The sequence below is a fragment of the Nothobranchius furzeri genome, chromosome 7 (assembly GCF_043380555.1).
Source record: "Nothobranchius furzeri strain GRZ-AD chromosome 7, NfurGRZ-RIMD1, whole genome shotgun sequence".
NCBI classification, from domain to species: Eukaryota; Metazoa; Chordata; class Actinopteri; order Cyprinodontiformes; family Nothobranchiidae; genus Nothobranchius; species Nothobranchius furzeri.
Window position 1 is genome coordinate 58,858,017 of NC_091747.1, and position 20,902 is coordinate 58,878,918.

Sequence of the window (20,902 nt, forward strand, 5' to 3'; positions counted from 1 at the left end):
CAATGCCTCCCTGCTTGACACTCAGCATTAAGGGGTTGGATTGGGGGTTAAACCACCAAATGGTTCCCGAGCGCGGCTGTGTCTGCAGTTCGCCGCTCCCCCAGGGGATGGGTCAAATACGGAGAACAAATTTCGCACACACATCAGTGTGTGTGACAGCTAATGGGACTTTAACTTTAACTTAAAAATCAGGTCTACAACACATAGGAGCGGGTCTAAGTCTCTGGGCGATGCCATTATAGACGCCATGTTTCCTTCTACGGGAAGCCGTGAGGACAAAATGCGTTTACTGATTTGTAACAAATGGTTACGAAACTTTTGTCATTCTTAAACGTTTTACATATTTATCTCCACTTGATGCCAGTGATGGAAGGGAGTCTAATGTGCTCGTTATTTTTGCTGAAGTTTGCACTCCCCAGGGCTTTTTGACCCTAATAGGCATCCGTAGGTAAGGCCTTATTCCAACACAAAAATGCTGCTCGCTTGCAACGATTTAGGAATCTACTGCCCCCATTACCAGGAAAAATACACACTGTCACTTTAAGAAAATAATCATTGGATGTGCACTAGAGGTCGATCGATGTTGGTTTTTCTATTGCTGATTTCCGTAGCCGATATTTGGATGTTTTCCACCTTATTTTCATGCAAAAATATCACTAATAACATCAGCTGATGTGCAAGAGTTCTGAAGCTAAATCAGTTTCTGAACTCTGAATTTAACTTATTGTTAAATCTTAGCTTTTTGCACTTCTCAGTGTTAAGCCTGGGGCACACCGGAGGCAGACGCGCCGTGCTGCATCACGTGCGCCTGCCATTTTGAGAAGTCAAATGGTCACACAGGATGCGCCGCGCTGCTGAGCACTTCTTGGAAAGTAGTCACAACATCACGTGGGACTTGAGAACAGGAAGTGGGAAGTAACTCTACACGTGATCAAGCTTGAAGTCATGTTTTGTGAGACTGTAATTCATTAACAGTGGGTAAGTACGCTATTTATTCAAATATTTTAAGATCAATGGTACTAGTGATCAAAACTGAGGCTGGGTTTGTGCCGGCGGTTGGGTTTGTGCCGTAAAGCGTTCTGCGTCGTAATGTCTGTTGTAAAGTACTTCACAATGTTGTAAACAGCTAGCCTGGCCCGCCAGACTCCTCCTCTTTAGTTCTGCACAGAGAAAGGGTCTGGGAAATCTCCTGTTCAAATAACCCCACCCCCTGAGAATTCTAACCGAGCCAGTCAGCACTGAGTATCGTACGTCACACACCACAACGCTGAGTTTGTCATAAACATGGCGACTGAAGCGGAGTTCGCTGCGGCTCTTTCCCCTGTTCTAAATGACTTGGACACGTCTTTAAAACAACAAGTAGAAGCCCCAAAAGCCTTTCTTCCAAAGAAAGATGTCTGCGCTGTCGCCAGACGCCATTTTTGACTACAGCTAAAAAACTACAGCGTCACGCGGTACAGTCAGCTTTTCCGTCTTTTTTCTGATTGGTTATTTGTGAGCTGGCCAGTCCCGCCCCTCATGTGCCACTCTGCCTGTGAGTAACCAGACTCTTTCTCTGCGGAATTAAACAGAGGACTCGTCTGGCAGGCCAGGCTAGTAAACAGCCGCGGTGCTTGAGATGGAACTGGTGCCTATCTTCAGCACCTTGGCGCGGCGCGGCGCGGCGCTCCCCGTGTGCTCACTGTCAATAACTATAATGGCTTCTATCTAAAATGATGGTGCAACGCGGCACGTCTGCCTATAGTGTGCCCCAGGCTTTAGAGTTAGACACCTAAATATGTCATGGTCCGTGGTGAGCTGACTGCCTGTAACCTGGCTTTTTCCTCTGAGCATTGTTTCCACAGGTGGGCATGTCTGAGAGCTCCAGCTGCAGCTGATCTCCTCATCAAGGCCCAGGGGATTTAAGGAGCAGTGCGACACTTCACCACGCCGGATGATTACTCTATTTGGGTAGCTCTAGCCTCAACCTGATCTTGATACTTGTATTTGTGCTCTTGTTAACCTGTCGCTTGAAAACCCCTTAATGCCCTCTCCTGCTCTCCTCCAGGTTCCTCTCAATCCCTCACCAGCTCCAGAACAAACCCGGATCTCAGTCTACCTGACGCACTGCTTCATCCCCTGGCCGCCCGCTCTCAGCCGCTCACCTACCAACATCCATTCCTGCTCCTCCACCTCTGGACAACCAATACCTTACCTTTGGATCTCCTCAGCTCACCCGGACCAGACAATCCTTCCTGTACAATTACCACTACCAAGTAACATTAAGACCAGTCTCCAGATAAGTTCCCATTTGTTTTCCGCCTTATATTCACTCTTTCTCCCTCCTTAGAATCTCATCCTGGATTCCTGCTGCCAGTCCTGCATCTCGTTGGTTCCTGTCTCTTACTTTCTCCTTATTTAGTAATAAAAGCCTTTTTACTTACATCCCTGCTCTCCGTGTTGTGATTCTGCATGTCGTGGGTCAAGAAATTGCCACCCACCATGACAAAATAAAGTTAATTTAGAGTATTTATTATGCATTAATTTATTAGTGATTGTAAAAATACATTAAAATGAAAGACTTTGAAATCGTATGTTTTAAGCTAATATTTCCTAAGACAAAACATGTGTTTATAGAGGCAGTAGAGACCCACACGGCAGCACAAAAGGTGAGTTTTGCATAATATGTCTCATTTAAAAATATTTAAGCACATCAAAAAAACTATTAAAAACAAGCCCAAACATAACAGTTTCAGATTGACAACCTCTGCTTTAAAGGAGCTGATGCACGTGCTCCTGTTTGGAGGTTGTAAATGAACGGAAACCAAAGACTTCTGAGAGTTTAGGGACTTTTGTTTTGGCCACTTAAAGGAGAAGAGGAGTGAGATAAGAAATGAACACTCAACAGTTGATCCAGCAGTTTTATTTATTTATTTATTTATTTATTTATTGCTGTCCATGCAGACAGCTACCCTCTTTGTACTCATGGCTGCAACTCCATGTATCCCTATCGTAAAACATCAGCACTTGGTGGTGGCTGTTAACATCTCCCAACACTAATGCCCCCCACACTTTGCCTTGGGAACTCTCGGACCATTGTCCTTCACCTTGATGCAGGACGTGGTGAAAGCGAGAGAGGACAAAAAGCCTGGCAGGTTTCTCATGCTGCTGCTTTGTGGAGCTTCGCCAGGGAAAAAGAGGTTGGGGCTGACCGAGGGAAGCGGGCTACAGGTAAACTGTGGCCAACACAAAAGAAACAAAACCAGGATTGTGAAGTTGAATAGCCACACATCTCTGCATTTGACATCTGAAGCCTGTGGTTACCGACGGAGAGCTGGGATTTGGTTTCACCTCACCAGAACAACACCACATTCAATCTGTAGCCCTGGTAACAATTGGTTCATCTGCTGTTCAGGGAAAAGTTTGGAAAGTGTACTCCTGGCTAGAATAGATGTAACAAGCCTTTTGCAAAGTTAAATTCACATTCATTTTTATCCTTATTGTCATTCAACAGCCTGTCACAGAAACTCAGGAAAGCCTAAATTAAAATCATGGTTAAACACCTAAATTAATATTGGATCAGCATTCATGAGCCCCACAATCTCATAATTAAGTAGTATTTTGATTTTGTTATTCTCGATTTGAGGCAGTCAAGTCTTCTGCCTGAAGAAAGTATGGTGAATAGTGTGTGAGCAGGATTTATGGCTATTAGTCGGCCAATACATCGGGCCAATGTTTACCGTTTTTTATGCATCAGCTGATATTTGTCCTTGTAAAGCTGATTTGAAGTCAGGCACGTCCTCGGGCAGCCCGGTGCTGTTGCAGAATTTAATTCAAATATATTTTTTCATTCACCAAAAACATCCACATAATAAATACTCTAAATTTACATTATTAAGGTGTCTAACTCTAACACTGAGCAGTGAGCAACAGTTTTTAATTTGACAGTTCAAAAGCTGATTAAGCTTCAGCAATTTTGTGCATCAACTGACATTTTATCATGAAAATAAGGTGGAAAACATTCAGATACTGACCGTGGAAATTGGCCCATGAAAAACGGCAGTACATATGGGCCATGTGTCTCCATCGGCATCGGTATTGGCAATAGAAAAACCAATATCGGTTGACCTCTGGAAGGACCTACCTCACTGATGAAACATTGATGACTTATATATATATATTTTTATGTTAAATCAAATTTAACACATTGTGTGCTGAGACAGATGACAATCTTTGTGTTTGTTCAAGTCAAGAGTGAAGTGTTTGCCCAGTTTTTCCTGTTTCAGAGGATTTTGTTTCAAATGTGCTTGTAGAGCATTTATGACCAACACTTTATTTCAGAGTCAGTTTGCAGGTTAAAAAACTGCAAGAATAATCTTCGTTATTCTGTTTGAAGTGAAAGTGCATACAGCGACAGTGGCATGCCGTGGTTCACAAATAGAAAGAACATCTTCTGCAGGGGTCGGTGTCTTTAGTTTGTGACGATCTACCCAGGAGGCCTGATGGATTGGAGGCTGCTGCTGGGTTTCATCCAGTCATCTGACTCTGTGCCAGATCTTATACCTGCAGCCTTCGTCATTCTCTTAAGTCTCAACTCCTGGTTAAAAAATATATATATTCAGTGAGTTAGGATGGATGCTTGATGAATGAAGAGGTATCTTGATGGGTGTTTGTGAATGAAGGAATCAGTATCGAGGGCTGCAGAGTCATTTCCACCTGTCCTTAATCTGAGCTTCGTGTGGTGTACTAATCCAGCTAAACATTCTGCTGCTTCAAAAGAGCTTATAATCTTTCCTGTGCTGAAAGTCACCCAGCAGCTGCATGTTCAGTGTAAAGGAATCAGAAAGGTTGGGAAGCTTCCGCACCGTTCAGGAAAACTAAACTGAAGTGTTTTAGGAGCCAAAATACCACATGAGCAGAAAGCAGTAAACTGTTCTGATGGTTTTGGGGAGAATTTTTATACACACATGTAATCTATAAAGATGCAGCTTGCTGGAAAACATTGTTTTTCTCGAGTTTTGTCAGCGAGGCCAATACTTGATTGATTTAATAAACCAATATTAAATCAAATAAAATGTTGTTTAACATCCAGTATTGCAGAGACCCTCTTCCATCAGTTTGAGTTCTCCATTGTTTTTGAGAGGATGCACCAGATCTTTAGACAATAGCGCTTCTCTTAAACCAGGGGAGCCTCGTCCTATTGTCCTACCTTCTATTGTGGAGCTCCTAACAGAACACTGTCAGTCTTTGTTTTTGCATGGATCAGCTGTGCCGCCATGTTTTTTACGCTCTACTGAGTCCCATGTGGCTGCCATGCCCTACAAATCACCATAATAAAGTTAAGGACAGTGCTGTTACAGTTGATAATGGAAAGGCAAATATGTTTCACCGGTTGAATGTTGGGCACTGAAGGGCTGCACATGTGTGTGCAGGATTCACAGCAGGCTATACTCCAGACTCATCTGATTGCCAACTCCCTGTAACAGTAATTTACATTTTATCCCGGTTTTATAGTCATTCACTGTAATAATTTTTCTCTGTTGTGTTTGTTTTTGTTTTATTTCCCCGCACTTTGAAGTGATTTTTTTAGAGAAGAGCTTCAAATAAAATGCATTATTACTATTATTATTAGACTATATGCTTTTTCTGAAGCTGTAACTGATAATAGGTGGCAATAAATTTTCTATTCCAAGGATATTTCAATTTCAAGTCAGTTTCTGCATACATTTTTGTAAATAGTCACTATATTGACTATTACTAAATGCAGCAAAGACCAAAGTGGATTGCTATTATCTTTTTAGTAATTCTGACTTTTTAAAGTTCACAGCTTTTCATCACTTTAAAATGTTTACATTGCTATCAGTGTTTTGACACATGGTCATTTTGGCCAAAAATATAAAGAGATTCCTTCCAGATTTGATCTCTGGATGCCCCCGGAAATGCAGCAGGGAATAGTTCCACTTTTAAAGAGCCTGTGTCATGCTATTTTACACCTTCCAGAGCAACAGTAGGCACAGTGTATAATGAAATATTACTGTTGTCACTGTTAAGATGTCATCTTTTTATTAAATGCAAGATATTTTGGTGAACCATTACTTTTACCCGGATATAGAACACTTGGTTTTGATGAAACCCCGCCTCCATTCGTGTGACTTCCAGCATAGTACACAGCTGCAAACTGGGAGACTGCAGATTCAACTTCCTACTAGCTACACAGAAAGACTGAGTGTTAGTGTTTACAGTCCAGGAGAGGAGGGATACGACCTTAAGACTCCGTGGATGAGGAAGAGATAACGCAGCAACAACTCCGTCCAGGTTTTTGCAGTCGCTGGACAGATAGACAATTTATAGCTGAGGCAGGAAAATGCACGAGTGAAGCAAAAATCAGCTTTGAGTATTTTTTTTCATGAGGAAATAACAACATAACATGGTCACGTAAATACGGTGGTGAGGTCCTGTTTTTTTAATCTGAAACGACTATCCAGGATCAGTTCTCTGCTGTCCAGAGCTCATCTGGAGTCTGTGTTGCATGCTTTCGTCCTGTCCCGTCTAGACTACTGAAATGCTCTGTATGCCGGTCTGGGCCAGTGCACGGTTGCACGGCTCCAATTTGTACAGAACTCAGTGGCTAGGTTCCTGACAGGTACTAGATGCCGAGATCACATTACTCCAGTGCTGGATGCTCTGCACTGGCTCCCGGTGAAATATCGAGCTAAATTTAAGATCCTAACTCTTGTTTATAAGGCCCTCCAGGGCGGTGCCCTCTTACATTACTGCACTTTTACACAAGTATGTTCCATCTCGGTCTCTTCGCTCAGCCGAGCAGGAACTTCTGGTGGTCTCCCGGTCGAAATATCGATCGAGGGGTTATTGTGCATTTTCTTTTTTGGCTCCATCTTTGTGGAATGAATTGCCATTGACCATTAGGCAGGCGCCATCCCTTCAAGTCTTTAAGTCTCGTTTAAAGACTCATTTCTATTTGATTGCTTTTCAGCGATAGGGTTCATTGAATTGCCCTGACATTGTGGTTTTTAATACTTCTTCTTTTTGATCAAGATGCTTGATCTTATTTTGTCCACCATTTGTTTTTAATTGATTAGTCTCATTCAGGGGCGGCGTTAGGCCCGGCTACTTGGGCTCAAGCCCCGAATGTTTTACGAAAAGCCCCAGATCTAAAACGTGGAAGTAACATGCAGTACCAAAGTCCAACAGAGAGGGAGCAGCTGGCTGTAGTTTGTATACAGCCTGCCTGAGCTTCCACCACTGAAGAAGCCCTTCAGCAGCCGGCTTCTTCTACAGTCTCTGCCTGAAATGCAAATGTAAAGATGGACATAAGGGCGTTTTTTAGACCAAAATTACAGCGACAGAACACCAGCTTTGATGAGACTGGTGTTGACTCAGGTTTGTGAGTCTTATTTGAAAATATTTGTTGTGCTGCTGGCTTGCCTAAAGTTAGCTGACTATCAGGTAAAGTTGTTGGAGAAAGAAAGGGAATATTTACTATCATCTCACACTACACACTAACAGGAACAATACTCTGACATGAATATGCTTAATATGTAGCTTCAGATTAAAAATTATGTGGTACAAGACAAATATATATATGATGTTGACTAGTAAGTGTCACGTGTGTGTGCGCGCACTCGTGTGTTAAGCCCCGGATCTTCTTCAGTCCTAAATCCGCCCCGGTCTCATTGAGTTACCTCTCTGCATTTGTAATATTACTTGCTTGTTATTTTATGATTTTGTGTTTTTATCTTGCTCTTATGCCCAGGTACTGGGAATGTTTTTATGATGCTGTTCAGCACCTTGGGCTTCTGATAACGTTGCGGAAGGTGCTCTTCAAATAAAATTGATTGATTGGTTGGTTGGTCGATTGATTGATTGATTGATTGATTGATGGTCAAGAGCCCCAAAAATTGGATTAGGCAAAACATAGGACTTTTAAAAAATCCTGGATTTTCCTGCAAATGTTGATGTATAATATAAAATAATGTTTGCATAAAAAGTTTTAAAACAACATCAGTACATATGGTTATGCATTTTTGCCTTAAAAATATCAAACCCATTTTCAGACTTAGTTTTGCAGCATTCATGAAAGTCAGAATACTTATTTTAATGCAAAATAATCAGTTAGATGTAAAGCAATAGGGTCGGCAAAATAAGGAAATGCATTTTTAAATATATATTTTCAAACATATTAAATGTAAAGTACTTTACATAAATTAATCGAATATTGTATAAATTATTACATCTTTTCAGTATTTTTTCTTTTCAGTTGGCGACCAGAAGGAACCAGAAACCAGCTTCCACTCTTTATTGAGCTGTTATGTAACAACGCCTCCAATAGGCCCGCCTGTAAATTCCAATTTTAAAACCTCTCCCTGATTGGATGGAAGCCTTCGAGGAGGTAGGTGGATGGGCGGAGCCTCCAGTCCAGTCGTCAGTGTGTGTGTATTCAGATTGTCGCGCGCTGCCAAACGGGACCTCATAGGAGTACACGTTACTTTTTGTCTCTATTTTGAGATTTTACCGTCGATATGAACCTCGCAGACGCGTGGACATGAATGAACACCGAGGGGTAAATTTTCGTCGCGTCTCCCTGACAGAGAAATGCATCGTGACGGGCGTTTACCGTGTTTTTTTCGGTGTGTTTTCGCTAACAGGTAGTGGACGTCAGCGGTCAGTCAGGGTGCCCCTAAAGAAGAATGAATAACCCGCTTTGTAATCTCTTGACAGCCTTTTGAACCCTTCTTTGGATCGACGGAGGCATCTGGAAAGCACGTTACTTCTCACAGGAACACGAACAGCGTGTTTTATCGGTGTTTCGGGGCCAGTTTTGGGGATTTGTAGCTGGTAGGTTTTGTTCTTAATTATAGCAACAACCTGTCGTCTGCCTGCCTGGTCAGCTTGGTCAACAACAGCTCGGATAGTAACAGCCACACGGGGATTTTGTGTCTTAAAGCAGCTGTTAAAACAAATGAAAATCCGTGTTTTCGCCGCTTGTGTGCCATGTAGAAGACGGCATGTTCCCTCCTAACGGTCTCGCTTCATTCGTGATGGCCGTAGCACATCGTTTCCTAACGGAAACGTCATATTTGTGTTTTCTTACTAAAAACTCACAATGTTTGCAAATGTTTTATGCTAATACCCAAGTTTAAGGGTCTCGTGTGGTTTGTTTTAAAATAATGAAACATCTTAGTCGCACAAAATCGCAATAAATAGTAGTAATAATAAATCAAATCACAATGCACCTGCTATAACTCGTTTTATTTCCCCACTACTGTAATTACGAACGTGTTTCATTACTCATATTCACAACAAGCCAAATAAATACTTTATATTTTGGTCGTTTACCTTTATAATTCCACTATTTCACTGAAAGACATTTTCAGAGTTGCATTGTAGATAATTACAGGTTATAATTTGGTATTATTGTAATAAGAAGTTATGTATAGTTGACCTTTGTTGTAAAGTTTGTGATCAAGTTCTCCAAAACATAATTAAGTAGAAATAGTTTACCAAAGCAGAGTCCTCAAGGTACTTTTACTAATTTAGTTGTTTTTTTTCCCCTGCAGATTTAAGCTGCTGGTGGACATGAAGAAAGCCAATGGTGTGGATTAGGATCTTTTCTCTCTTTCCATTCTTTTTTGTAATTTTGGATCTTCATCCACTTCTTCTCAATGTGGGCACTAAAGGACATCTGCCCCCTCTGTGGTCTGAAATGAAATGATGGCAGCCCACTGGAGTGATTCACCCCAAGACTATGAAGAGCTCAAACACGCAGCTGTAACTCCCCCTTGTCAGGTAGAGCCAGACCCTGTGGTTTAAAACTGTTTCCATGTAAATGTTTACTGAATTCATCACACTGTAAATAATCTCAGACAGTTTAGAAATGCCCTGATGAGATTCTTCTATTCCTGACACAAAGCCACCTCTGTGGCGCTGCTCCTGTGTAGAAAAACACTTGCACTTGTTGTAACTCGCCATTTCCAATGAAAACCCTCGCTCTGCCTAACTTTATGAGGGCTGTTTTTGAAGACATCCTCATTTGCAGAAACCTCATGACATGTCTCGGAAGTTCCTTGCTTGGGGAGTGTGAGCTTAAGCGTTGCAGCCCATCTGCCAGCGTTTGGGGTGATAGGGTTCATTTTGTTCCTCTCTGACAACTGGTTAAGTGCACAAAGAGAGTTCTATACTTGCAAGCACTGATGTTACTGGGCTCTTTGTTGGTCTGCATGCCAAACTGAAAAAGATAGAACATTGTCGAGCTCGTCCTTTCCCTGTAGCCTCGGTGGTTACATCATCGCAATCATCACTACAGGCCGGCTAGGCAGCGGTCGCATGTTTTGGATTAATCCATCATCCGAAAATGGTAACAGTGCTGTGTGTGTGTGTGTGTGTGTGTGTGTGTGTGTGTGTGTGTGTGTGTGTGTGTGTGGCTTTAATCCTCTTACCGTGTCAGAACTAGCTGAGGATGGATGACATAAATCTTTGGTAACAGGGTAACTCAGCATCCTGACAGTGCTGGAGGTTATGAAGCGGTTGACGGGAGTCGCAGAAAAGCTGAATGCAATGGTTTTTACTGGTGCTTATGGCTTTATGGTTTCTTCAAGGCTGATGAAGTAAAGAATTAACAGGTAGTATTACAGCTTATTAGTAGGATTTTTCTCAGTAAGTGAAGCTGGAGCTGCTGTGAACTATTTCCAGTTCCTTCTCCTGCAGCACTAAGTGTCACGGCAGTGAGGTTTACCTCGTATCCATTTCAGCAATCTAATAAATGCTTCCCACAACAACACTTAACTCTCGCTCTCAGTGGAAAGCTAAAACCACCAAATCCTCACAAACTCTCAGCTGTTAAGTCCAAGCATCTAAAATGAATCCAAAATACATCAGTCGGCTTTAAAACTCAATTTTCTTTTACCATAACAACATTAAACCAGCCGAGACGCACGAGTCCGAGGCATTGCAAGGTTTTTGACAGCTGGTTTAAACAAGAAAAGATGCAGTTATGAAAAATGGAATTCGACTCTGTGGATTTATTCAGGCGATGTTGATGCAGTAGATTGGAGTCTTGTATTTAACCATGACTACCTGCTTTGGTTAGGTCTTTTAACCTAAAGAGACAAAAGACTCCTGAGTTTTAAACCCTAATGGCTGACTCCTTCGGGGTCCAGTGAGAGCCGAGTCCCTGAGCAGCTCCGGAATCATTTCAGCTTGCTAATGAGGGAGATTCGAAGGGGTGTCTTTTCCATGACAACCCTTGCAGCGACCACCGACACACCCCTACCTTGTTACTGCCAAAACATGGAAGCAACACGGTTAAAATTTAGGCACAGCTGCTGTGACCATTAAGATAAATGCACCCTATGTGGACAGCGCTGATTCCATTTCATTCACTTTTTTTTCAGGGTGGATGCAGACAGCTGAGGCACCGAGCTCTTTACATCTCTGGGGCTTTGAGTGTTAAAGGCACACTATGGAATCGCTTCATGTTTACATTATTTTCTTGAGCCAGTATATGCTAAAATAACCCTTAACAGTGTTAATGAAATGTCACTCAGACCCCCCACCACCCTCTGTGGCCAGAATACCGCACTTGCAACCTCAGAGTAGCGGTCCAGTCCCTGTTAGTCTTTAAAGTGGAGCTGACATTGGAGCTGGAGTCTGCTTCCAGCACATTTCCTGGAGGTTTTAGCTCATGAACACAGCTGATTTGTTTGATTTACGGTAGTGATGAACAGCTCCTGTAGACCCTAATGAAGGCTGAGGAGATATTTCCGCAGTTAAATTAAGGTGCTAAAAAGAGGAACACACAGCGAGAAGATAAGTGATGAGATAGACTCTAGGGGGTACTAAAAGCAAGCCAAAACAGCAGTTTCCCTTTAAAAACAATTGAAAGGTTTTCCTGAAAATTCTTTTAAAAAGATCAAATTTCTGGATATTCTTTTTTGTATTACCAAAGAACGATTCTATATGTGTATTTCTGTCTCTGGAGTCTGAATTAATAGAATTAAAGTATCAAAAGAAGGTCTAAAACCATGCATGAATGTATATAAAGGTAACGGTGAGTAGTAGTGCATTAGCGAACATTTTTCTCTCATTTTGGAGAGGATGAGATGGTGATGGTCTCCACTTTGTTCTAAATACAACCCCTCCTAACGCTATAAACCCCCAGCTCTTTGTTTCCTCCATGTCCACATGCTTGCCTTTCATCCGTCCTCCATTCTCATGTATTTTCACTGGTGCTATATTTATCCAGTGGAAAAATGAATGTTACTGGAAAAAGGGTGCTGGAATTGTTGTCTTTCTCCTCCTGAATGGTGTTACAAGAAGTGGATGTGAATCACTTCAGGAGTCTGGGAAATCCATAGTGGTCAAAAAGTGGAAGCCTTTTTATTTTTCCACAGACGACGTCAGAAGAAAACTCAGATCTCCTAGCTGGGTTTAAAATAGTCTTGTCGTTCAGTCGTTCTTCTATACAAGCTTTAGTAAGATTATAAGATATGCATCGTAAATTAAATGCACGGTTGTAAGAGTTTTAGGTCATGGCAGCCCATCAGTCAGAGAGGAGAGTGAGTGATTTTGATTTGCATACATCTGAGAAGCAAATTTGTCTTCTGCAGCACATCAAGGCTCTCACACATTAACTGAACATGACACTGAACCAGACTAGACTTGTCTTGTGTCTTTGCACACATTCACACAGAGAGCAAACGTGTTAATGGAATAAAGCAGCACTCTGAAGTGTTTCTCCTCACTTTTACACCTGACCTTCCTCCCAGTTATTCCGGTAAAACTGAAAATGGAGATGCATAACTGTTTCCTGGACAAGACCCCACAATGCGGCTCAAAAATTGAGGCCAACCCGGAACTACCAAAATTGCAGTTCCACCCTCATCCACTAGGGGCCGGTGTCAGAAGCGAGCAAATCCTCATTGACTCCCATGTTAAAAATACCAATTTCACAGCAGAAATAAACATGTTTACAGCCTGGTACCAAAACATGTTTTTGGCTTAAATGATCTAGTTTACACTCATGACAACTCTGAGGGGGGTGAGTTTTTTTCTCACTCTTCTGTTAAAGTGTATTAAAAGCCTAAAATTCTGTATAATTAATGAGCATCCGACCCACCACGTGACCACAGAGCTAGCTTCGGGGAAAGGCCTCAGAAGAGCCTCGGTCTGGCCTGGAAACTGCTCCAGGATTTTGAGTCTCTGTGTGTGTGTATTCTTTTTTGGATATTATTTGTGCAATTGTTGGACAAAATGACTTGCTGTGACATTAATTGCACTAATAGAGCGTCCAAGGAGTCTCCACTTCATTTTTTTCGGTAAGTAAAATTATATTTATGTATTTTAGGTCACTGCTGAGCTGAGCTTAGATTTTAACATGTACTGTTTAACCATGAAATTTAAATGTAATAGGGTAAAACCCAGTGCATTTAACATAATGCTGCACTTTAGAAAATGGGTTGAAATATAACATGTTGGTGGAGCTGGGTTCCGACTGTCGGCTTGTGGAGCTCTCAGGAGACCGATGTTTTCCACCCGTTTCTCCCCTCCCCACAGCTCGGCGCATCTCTGTCTGATCGCAGCTCCTGTCTGCTGTGCGGCTGCCGGCTTGTGAAGCTCTCGGAGACCTCTGTGTTCCACCCGGTTTTACCCAGCGGTCAGCCCGGCGTATCTCTGACTCAGAAGCTCTGGTGTTGTGCACAGTTAACTCCAGTTGTAGCTAGGTTGCTACCTCCGTCAGCTTAGCTCCCATCTCGGCATTGGCTTTGGGTTAGCTTCAGGTTAGCTTGTAGCTAGTTCGACTGGGTGTTGTCAGTTGATCCCAGCCTTACAGCCCCACCCTCAGCTCCACCTCTCTTCCCTTTTGTGGAATTGTCTGGGCTTGACGGAACCTGTGACACGGTCAAAATGGCGGTGGTGGCCACCTCCCATTTGGCCTCAAAAACGTGTTATTGGAGCTATGGAAACCCATTGTCCAATATTTATATGTCGATGTTCCTGGACGAGACTAAATGTGTGCATTTGAGGCTTCTGAATTAAGATCATCCACAGTGTGTTGATCAAGTTGTGCTGGGCTGCAGAAGTCCACCGATATTGTTTTTTCTTTTGCTGATGGCTGATTTGTACTGCCAATTTTTATGGGTCACTTTCCATGTATTTAGACATTTCATTCCTTAATTTCCTGCAAAAAATCCACTAATAGCACCGGTTGATGTACAAAAGTTCTGAAGCTGAATTCGTTTTTGAACTCTGAATATAACAAACTTTTGATTTAGACACCTAAATAAAGTGAATTTACAGTATTAACCCTTTGGGCCCTAGGCCTTTTTTCTTTGGGCACTGGCGCCTCCCAATTGGGGAACTTTGGAGCTTCATGTCCCAAGTGTCAGTGATTGTTTGCATTCCCCGAGCACAGCTACAGCTACAATCAAAACAGTTTAGATTGTAAACAAAGCAATTTTGATACATTACGATAAAATAATACTTAAACTTTATTTTAGAAGAGCCTAAACTTTATTTTAGAAGAGCTGCCCTGTGTGAAAGTGCTGACAGGATGGAGGTTGTGAGTTCAAATTCCATTTAGGAAATTTATTCTATTGTTTTATTTATTCCAGGGGTCCTCAACTAAATTTGTTCAAGGTATTTTTTTTTCCCCAGCAGACACCAGAGAAGGTCAGATGCTCTTCTAAAATAAAGTTCAAATATCGTTGTATCTTAATTTATTACAATTTAAAATGGCCTTGTTTCCCATCTGAGCTGTTTGATTGTGGTTTTAGTTGTTTGGAGAATGTGGACAGTTGTAGATGTTTGGGACATGAAACTGTAGAGGCCCCCAACTGGAGGGTGTTAGGGTATACGCAGATATCATTAGTGAACATAAAATACATTTAAATAAAATTCTGCAACAGCACCGGTCTGCCCGAGGATGTGCCTGTCTTTAAATTGGTTTTTACTAAGGACAAATATCAGGCGGTGTATAGAAAAGGTAAATAACAGCCCGATAGTTCGGTCTCCCTCTAATGGGCATCACCTTTAGCTTTTCTTCATGTTGAGTTGTAGAATTCCTCCTCATCTTAGCTGTTTTGAAACTTAAGTAAGTCACAATGGATCTTGTTTATCCAATCAAACACTTTAGAATGAAGATGTTGAGAGTTCAAAGTGTGAGGAGAAAGGGTTGTGATGCAGAGTGAAGGCCAGATCAGGGCCAGAATGAGGCTTTTTCTCAGCTTCCACATCTTATCTGGTCCCATCTTTGGCTTTCAGACGTGACATTGGTCATCTGTGTTTGTGTGTGAGTTACAGAGGGGCTCCGCTGTTTTTGTGTAACACAATTCTCAAGGCAGTTCACCACACCCTGCAGGCTTCATAAGCCACAGATTATGCAGTGCTCGCCGTATTAGCTGGCACATAAATAGAGAACAGAGCAAGAGCCATCTAAAAGGTCACATATTTCAAATGATCTGACACACTTCTTAGAAAAAATGTCCTTGTGTAGCTAATAAAACACGAAATAGCAGAATGTGGTTTAAATCGAGCGTTATGTAACAGTGTTATCAGGACTTATCTTAGCTTGTGGTGTCACCATGCATGGGCCTTGGGCTTGGCAGGAAACCACATCATTTCCTGTAAGCAGCATCAATGGGCCCTCAGATGAAGGGATGGTTTCATGGTTTCATGGTTTGTAGGGCGACGGTGGCACAGGAGTTAAGTGCTCACCCCATAATCGGAAGGTTGCAGGTTCGAGCCCCGCTCAGTCTGTCGCTGTCGTTGTGTCCTTGGGCAAGACACTTAATGCCTGCTGGTGGTGGTCGGAGGGACCGGTGGCGCCAGTGCTCGGCAGCCTCACCTCTGTCAGTGCGCCCCAGGGCAGCTGTGGCTACATTGTAGCTCATCCCCACCAGTGTGTGAATGTGTGTGTGAATGGGTGAATGACTGATTGTGTTGTAAAGCGCCTTGGGGGGTTCCAGGACTCTAGAAGGCGCTATATCAAATACAGGCCATTTACCATTTACCATGAATGGATAATAGAAAAGTCACAGAGTCAGTGATGTGCATCATTCCCAAAAACCTTTGCTTATGCATTTACAGGAGTGCCTGTAAAGCAAGTCAAGTCGTATGTAGGGAGTAGGCCCTATCATAGGGTTCACGGCAATACCAAAAATACATCACAATATGCTAATTATGATTGATATCAAAGGCAAAGATGTCTTTGAATAAAGTGTTTCTGTCCTCGGTGTTCCATCTCAGAGCTTTTTTTACCATTCTTTGTCACATTTTGGAGAGGCTTGATATCCTTAGCCAACAAATTCATAATGGCATTTAAAATTTCTGCCCACCACTTGCTCTTGCTGTCATACAAAGTGAAAATAGCCATTTTTGGCTGAGTCGCTACATCATGTTTACTTTTGGTGCACTTATGGTTTGCAGTTTCTGCCTCCACCTCCAGTGCTTGTTTTTGCTTAAAATAGTGGAAAATGGTTGTAGTCGAAAAATTTCCATAACTTCTGAATGTTTCTCTCTGACATTTAATTCTTGTGCACATTACCGAATTTCATTACTTCTCATTACAGTTGGGCTTTATATTTCAATTTTATCCCAAAATCCCCAAAACAGTCACATTTTTAAAGAAAATTCTTTTGTCACATTCAGCTTTATAAGCATGTTTTTTAAACGTCTTCCAAATGACAACTGCTTTGTTAGCCATTTATTTTAGCTATCAACTTTAAGAGGTGGATCTTCTGTGGCTTCATTTCCACTTGTTGACCCTCCTGATAAAAGACTTGCGTTATGTTTACTTACGCCCTGCTCGAAAATGCGAGCTTCCATAGAAGCTTTTCTGTGTTTTTTTAACAAATACATCATCCCAGTTACTGTTTTGTGACCTACTAAAAATTCAACTATGCCCCCTGCTGATGTAAACGGGTAACTGCAGTCTCAGAAATACGCAATATGTTTGGATTTACGTTAATATAAAATGTCTGCTACAAAAACCGGTTTCAAGATGGCACCTATTGATGTTCAACAAAAAGTTCCTTGAGGGCTTCATCCAAATTAAATAACCTTGCATATTACGTATATATAACATTTTTTGCTCTGTAGCTTTGTGTTAACTTTGCCAGGTGTCTTTTTGTGTATGTAAATAAAGTTGAATACTCTTGATTTAAAAACATTTGTTTTTGGATTCAGGGTTTCCCCCAGAAAGCGAGTTAAGCCAGGCGGATTCGGCCGTCATGGGGGGGGGGGGGGTCCGCACGCCCTGTCCCGCAGCACTTAGCCTGGCGGGTGGCCAAGCAAAGCCTGGCAGGCCGCCAGGCTTATAAAGCGCTGGGGGAAACCCTGGTATTTATATTCTTACATAATTAAGCAGTCCAACTATAAGGTGATACTTCATTATCAAACCAAAATGTTTAGCTAACATGGACGATGCAACATGGTGTGGCCTGAAGGTTTTTACTGTGGGGCAAACTGAATGTTTATGATGTCCGTAGCTTAGTGGTTGATGAAAACAAACCGTTTTAGGGATGTTTTTAGATCCATTGCAACAAAAACTAGATTATGCATTAAAAAGTATTTAATCAGCTCTGAAAATGATAAGCTAGATTTAAATGAAATGAATTATTCTGTTTTTAAACCTCTCCACTGACCCAAATGCAGTAAAATTTCTCTTTCTCAACACTTCTTTATTTCCTGTCAGTGGGATGCTAGCATTCACAGTAGACACGTGCTCTGTGTTGTTTGGGATAGGAGGTTATGTACTGCCTGTGTGAGAGCTCCACAAGATCCATAAATGAGCACTGATTAGATTATATTGGCTTCATTGTGGGGGCAGGCCACATGCTTTTACTCTTTACTGGACTATTCCTGGCTTGTGATGGGGGGGGGGGGTCACAGCTGTTTACTGAGCAGATGTTATTCAGACTGTCATAACCTATTGATTCAACATTTTTATTTATTCCAATATGTGTTAATTTTAAGCTAAAATGATAGCATTCAGAATGTTAAAACAAATTGCAGCCATTTCTCTTGAAAATGAGCGGCTAATCTCTGTTTTTTTAAAACGAAGAAGAGTTTTAGCAGGTTTTTAACTCATTCAAAAGGAAGCTCTGTTTCTGGGGATTAGTGCTTTGTGGAGATTAGACCCATCCATATTTTCAGAGTTTATTTGCACCCAGCTTCGACCAAAGTCATTCTCTCTAATCCAGAAAAAGGAAGTCTTGTTTAACTGCTGGAGACTAGTGAGAAGAAATATGCGTCGTAGTTTCTTTTTCATTGGAACAAGGTTTTTTATCTGGCTGGGTCCATTCTTATTTGTCGTTTGGTTGCCAATGTAAGAATTTAATTTACACCTATTTAATGAGCCATAAGACACGAGATTCCATAGTAAATATGAAATCAATCTTATGGATCTTTGGGTACTTTTAACCAGAAGATTGGAACTTTTTATTGCAGGGATTATGTAACAATTCATATTAACTGAGAGACAAGAGAAGAGAGAGTCACCTTTAAAACGTTTAAGAAGATTTATTTCTAAACAGTTTTAAACAAGACTAACTCTAAACTCTAAGTGAATGGATGGATCTTGGTGTGAATGAGACGTGAGATGAATGGTGTATGTGAGAGTGATGTTTGTCATCAGAACTCTCGTATCCGCAGAAGCAAGTCTGGGTGATGAAGTGATGTTTTGATCTTAAGTAGGGCTGCAACTAACGATTATTTTCATAATCGATTAATCTGTCGATTCTTTTTTCGATTAATCGATTAATCGGTTTGTTATTGTTTAGCTATTTAACCTATACAAGTGATGAATACATTTCAGTTAAGAAAAAGAAAAACATAAGAGAATTGTGCAGTTGACTGCAATCTATTTTATTGCACATGACCACAGTCAGCAGTGTAAAATGAGCTAAACAGTGCAAAATATCAGTCCAGAAAATTTTTTTGGCATCAAAATATAAGAGGTAAATTCCATAAAAAATAATGTAGAATCTGGAATAGAGTTTGTAAGTGGTATGCATTGCTGGGGGTGAGTGTCTTGTTCCCCATGTAGTTGTCCATCGTTGCTTGTTTTTTTCTGCATAAGAAACACAAATAAACTGAATTAAGTACACATATAAAATAAAGCAGCACACACACTACAACACTAAATCAATATTACATTATTTGAATTAATTAACAATATACAGTGATCATTTATTTTGACAAAAATGTGTTGTGAGGCGTTTTACAGCGTTAGATAGTAAAACAGCCTTTTAATAGTTAAAAAAAGGACTTTCTGAATTTCTCCTGTATTTAAAAATTGAAAGCGTACAACTATGCCGCGTTATATTCACCTGGACACAGCTCGTCTGTATATTTTTCTCCGCGGAGTTGTCCTTTTTTGAATGAGGAACACAGTTATGGGTTTGTGCCGTTTTTCTCTTAACGAGAACATTCTTATAAACAGACGTGCTAAATTTGGCAAGCGCATGATTCACAACACGGAGGAGATTCACGATTGCATCTAGTCAATCAGAAGTAGAACACCGTAAACTGACGCGGCAAAAAAAAAACATGTTTAACATCCACTATAACGAACTCAGCTAACACTAAGTCCCAAATCTGATCTGCGTTAGCTTGTTTATTTTCTGTTACTTACCGGACATTCCTCTGCTGCATCAGCCCCCACGTTTTCGTCTCAAATGTTCACTTAGGGACGTCGTGCTTCCGTCGTGCCATGGTTTTTGCATATTTTGTTGGTCACCGGTCTTTTCAAGGCATCTAGTGAAGTGCTCCCATACTCGTGAGGTTTTTGTCCGGGGTTTCTCTTGTTTTGTCGCTTCTATTTTTCTTCCGTATTTGTTGTTGATCCGCCATCTCTCACAGCAAGATGCGCGTCAGTAACGTGATACGTCATGAAAACCGAGGGCACTTATTGGCTAATTTCTTCTTCTACGGCCCCACTGGTAGATCAGTGGCTCATTACTGCCACACACTGGCGGCAAATTTAACAGATTGTAACCGATGTCAGATTGTGGTAAAAAATAGACTTTATGCGGTAAAATATGATTATTAAACAACTAATCGATGACTAAAAAAGTTGTTAACTATTTTAATAATCGATTATAATCGATTAAATCGATTAGTTGTTTCAGCTCTAATCTTAAGCTATGATCGGAGTTTCATAAACACATGAGACGCCATATTGTCGCTCCACACATACCCTTCAGGATGAGACCTCTGTACAGATCCAGAATGCCAGGTCCTCGGACCCCCCCTTCGGTACCGGAGCCGATGAAACAGCATCAGCAGTATGGCAGACTAGTCTTTGGATTGTCTCCAGGTAAAAAGCGACCGTTGGTTGACAGCGTCAGATGGACCCGGAGGGTCAGTGAGTTCAGCTTTTATTCTGAAAGGAACCGTTGCTTGGTTGGTAAAATGCAACAGATTTTATCCAGCTTGTTGGTTCTTTGCTTAAAAGGAAGTCCGGGTGGCCGGTCCGATACGTCTCTTAGAATGCGGTGAACTGTCTTAAGATGGTGTGGGGACTGGTTTTATTAATCGGGATGTTTTGATTTACGGTCGAATTAAAGTTGGACAGATTTATAAACACCACAGAGACTATGCCACGCTTCAGAAAGGAAGGATCCGATTGGATGAGTAAAAGCAACGTGTCATGCGTTTACATTACGTGTGATCAGGATGTCTTGTGCAGCTAGATTGAAGTCATATTACTTATTAAAACTTACTAATCATAACATTGTCATTTCACAGATTGGTCCACATTATTATTGGACTAACACTTTGTTTGATTAGCTTTATTAAAAATAGAAAGAGTCCTTTCTTCTCTTGGGCTGGAAAGGAAAACAGTTTAGATGCGGATGCATGAGACCTTGAACAATATCTCATGCAGATTAGTTCTTGCTGGGGG

At 41.4% G+C, this 20,902-nt stretch overlaps 1 protein-coding gene and 1 long non-coding RNA gene across 2 annotated transcripts in view; one reads left to right on the forward strand and one right to left on the reverse strand.

Annotated features, from left to right (window-relative positions):
• Window positions 1–8,437: 8,437 nt before the first annotated feature.
• Window positions 8,438–20,902, forward strand: part of arhgap21a (Rho GTPase activating protein 21a) — a 93,224-nt gene continuing 80,759 nt past the window's right edge. Inside the window, exons 1-3 of the mRNA XM_054751044.2 lie at window positions 8,438–8,645; window positions 8,719–8,835; window positions 9,558–9,786. Coding sequence (XP_054607019.2) covers window positions 9,709–9,786 — 78 coding nt within the window. The 5' untranslated portion in view covers window positions 8,438–8,645; window positions 8,719–8,835; window positions 9,558–9,708. The remainder of the gene's footprint in view (window positions 8,646–8,718; window positions 8,836–9,557; window positions 9,787–20,902) is intronic.
• On the reverse strand, window positions 18,838–19,778 carry LOC129167073 (uncharacterized). The gene is made up of 2 exons (XR_008565907.2): window positions 19,631–19,778; window positions 18,838–19,066 (listed from the first exon to the last, which is right to left on the reverse strand). It is a non-coding gene; the product is annotated as an uncharacterized lncRNA (long non-coding RNA).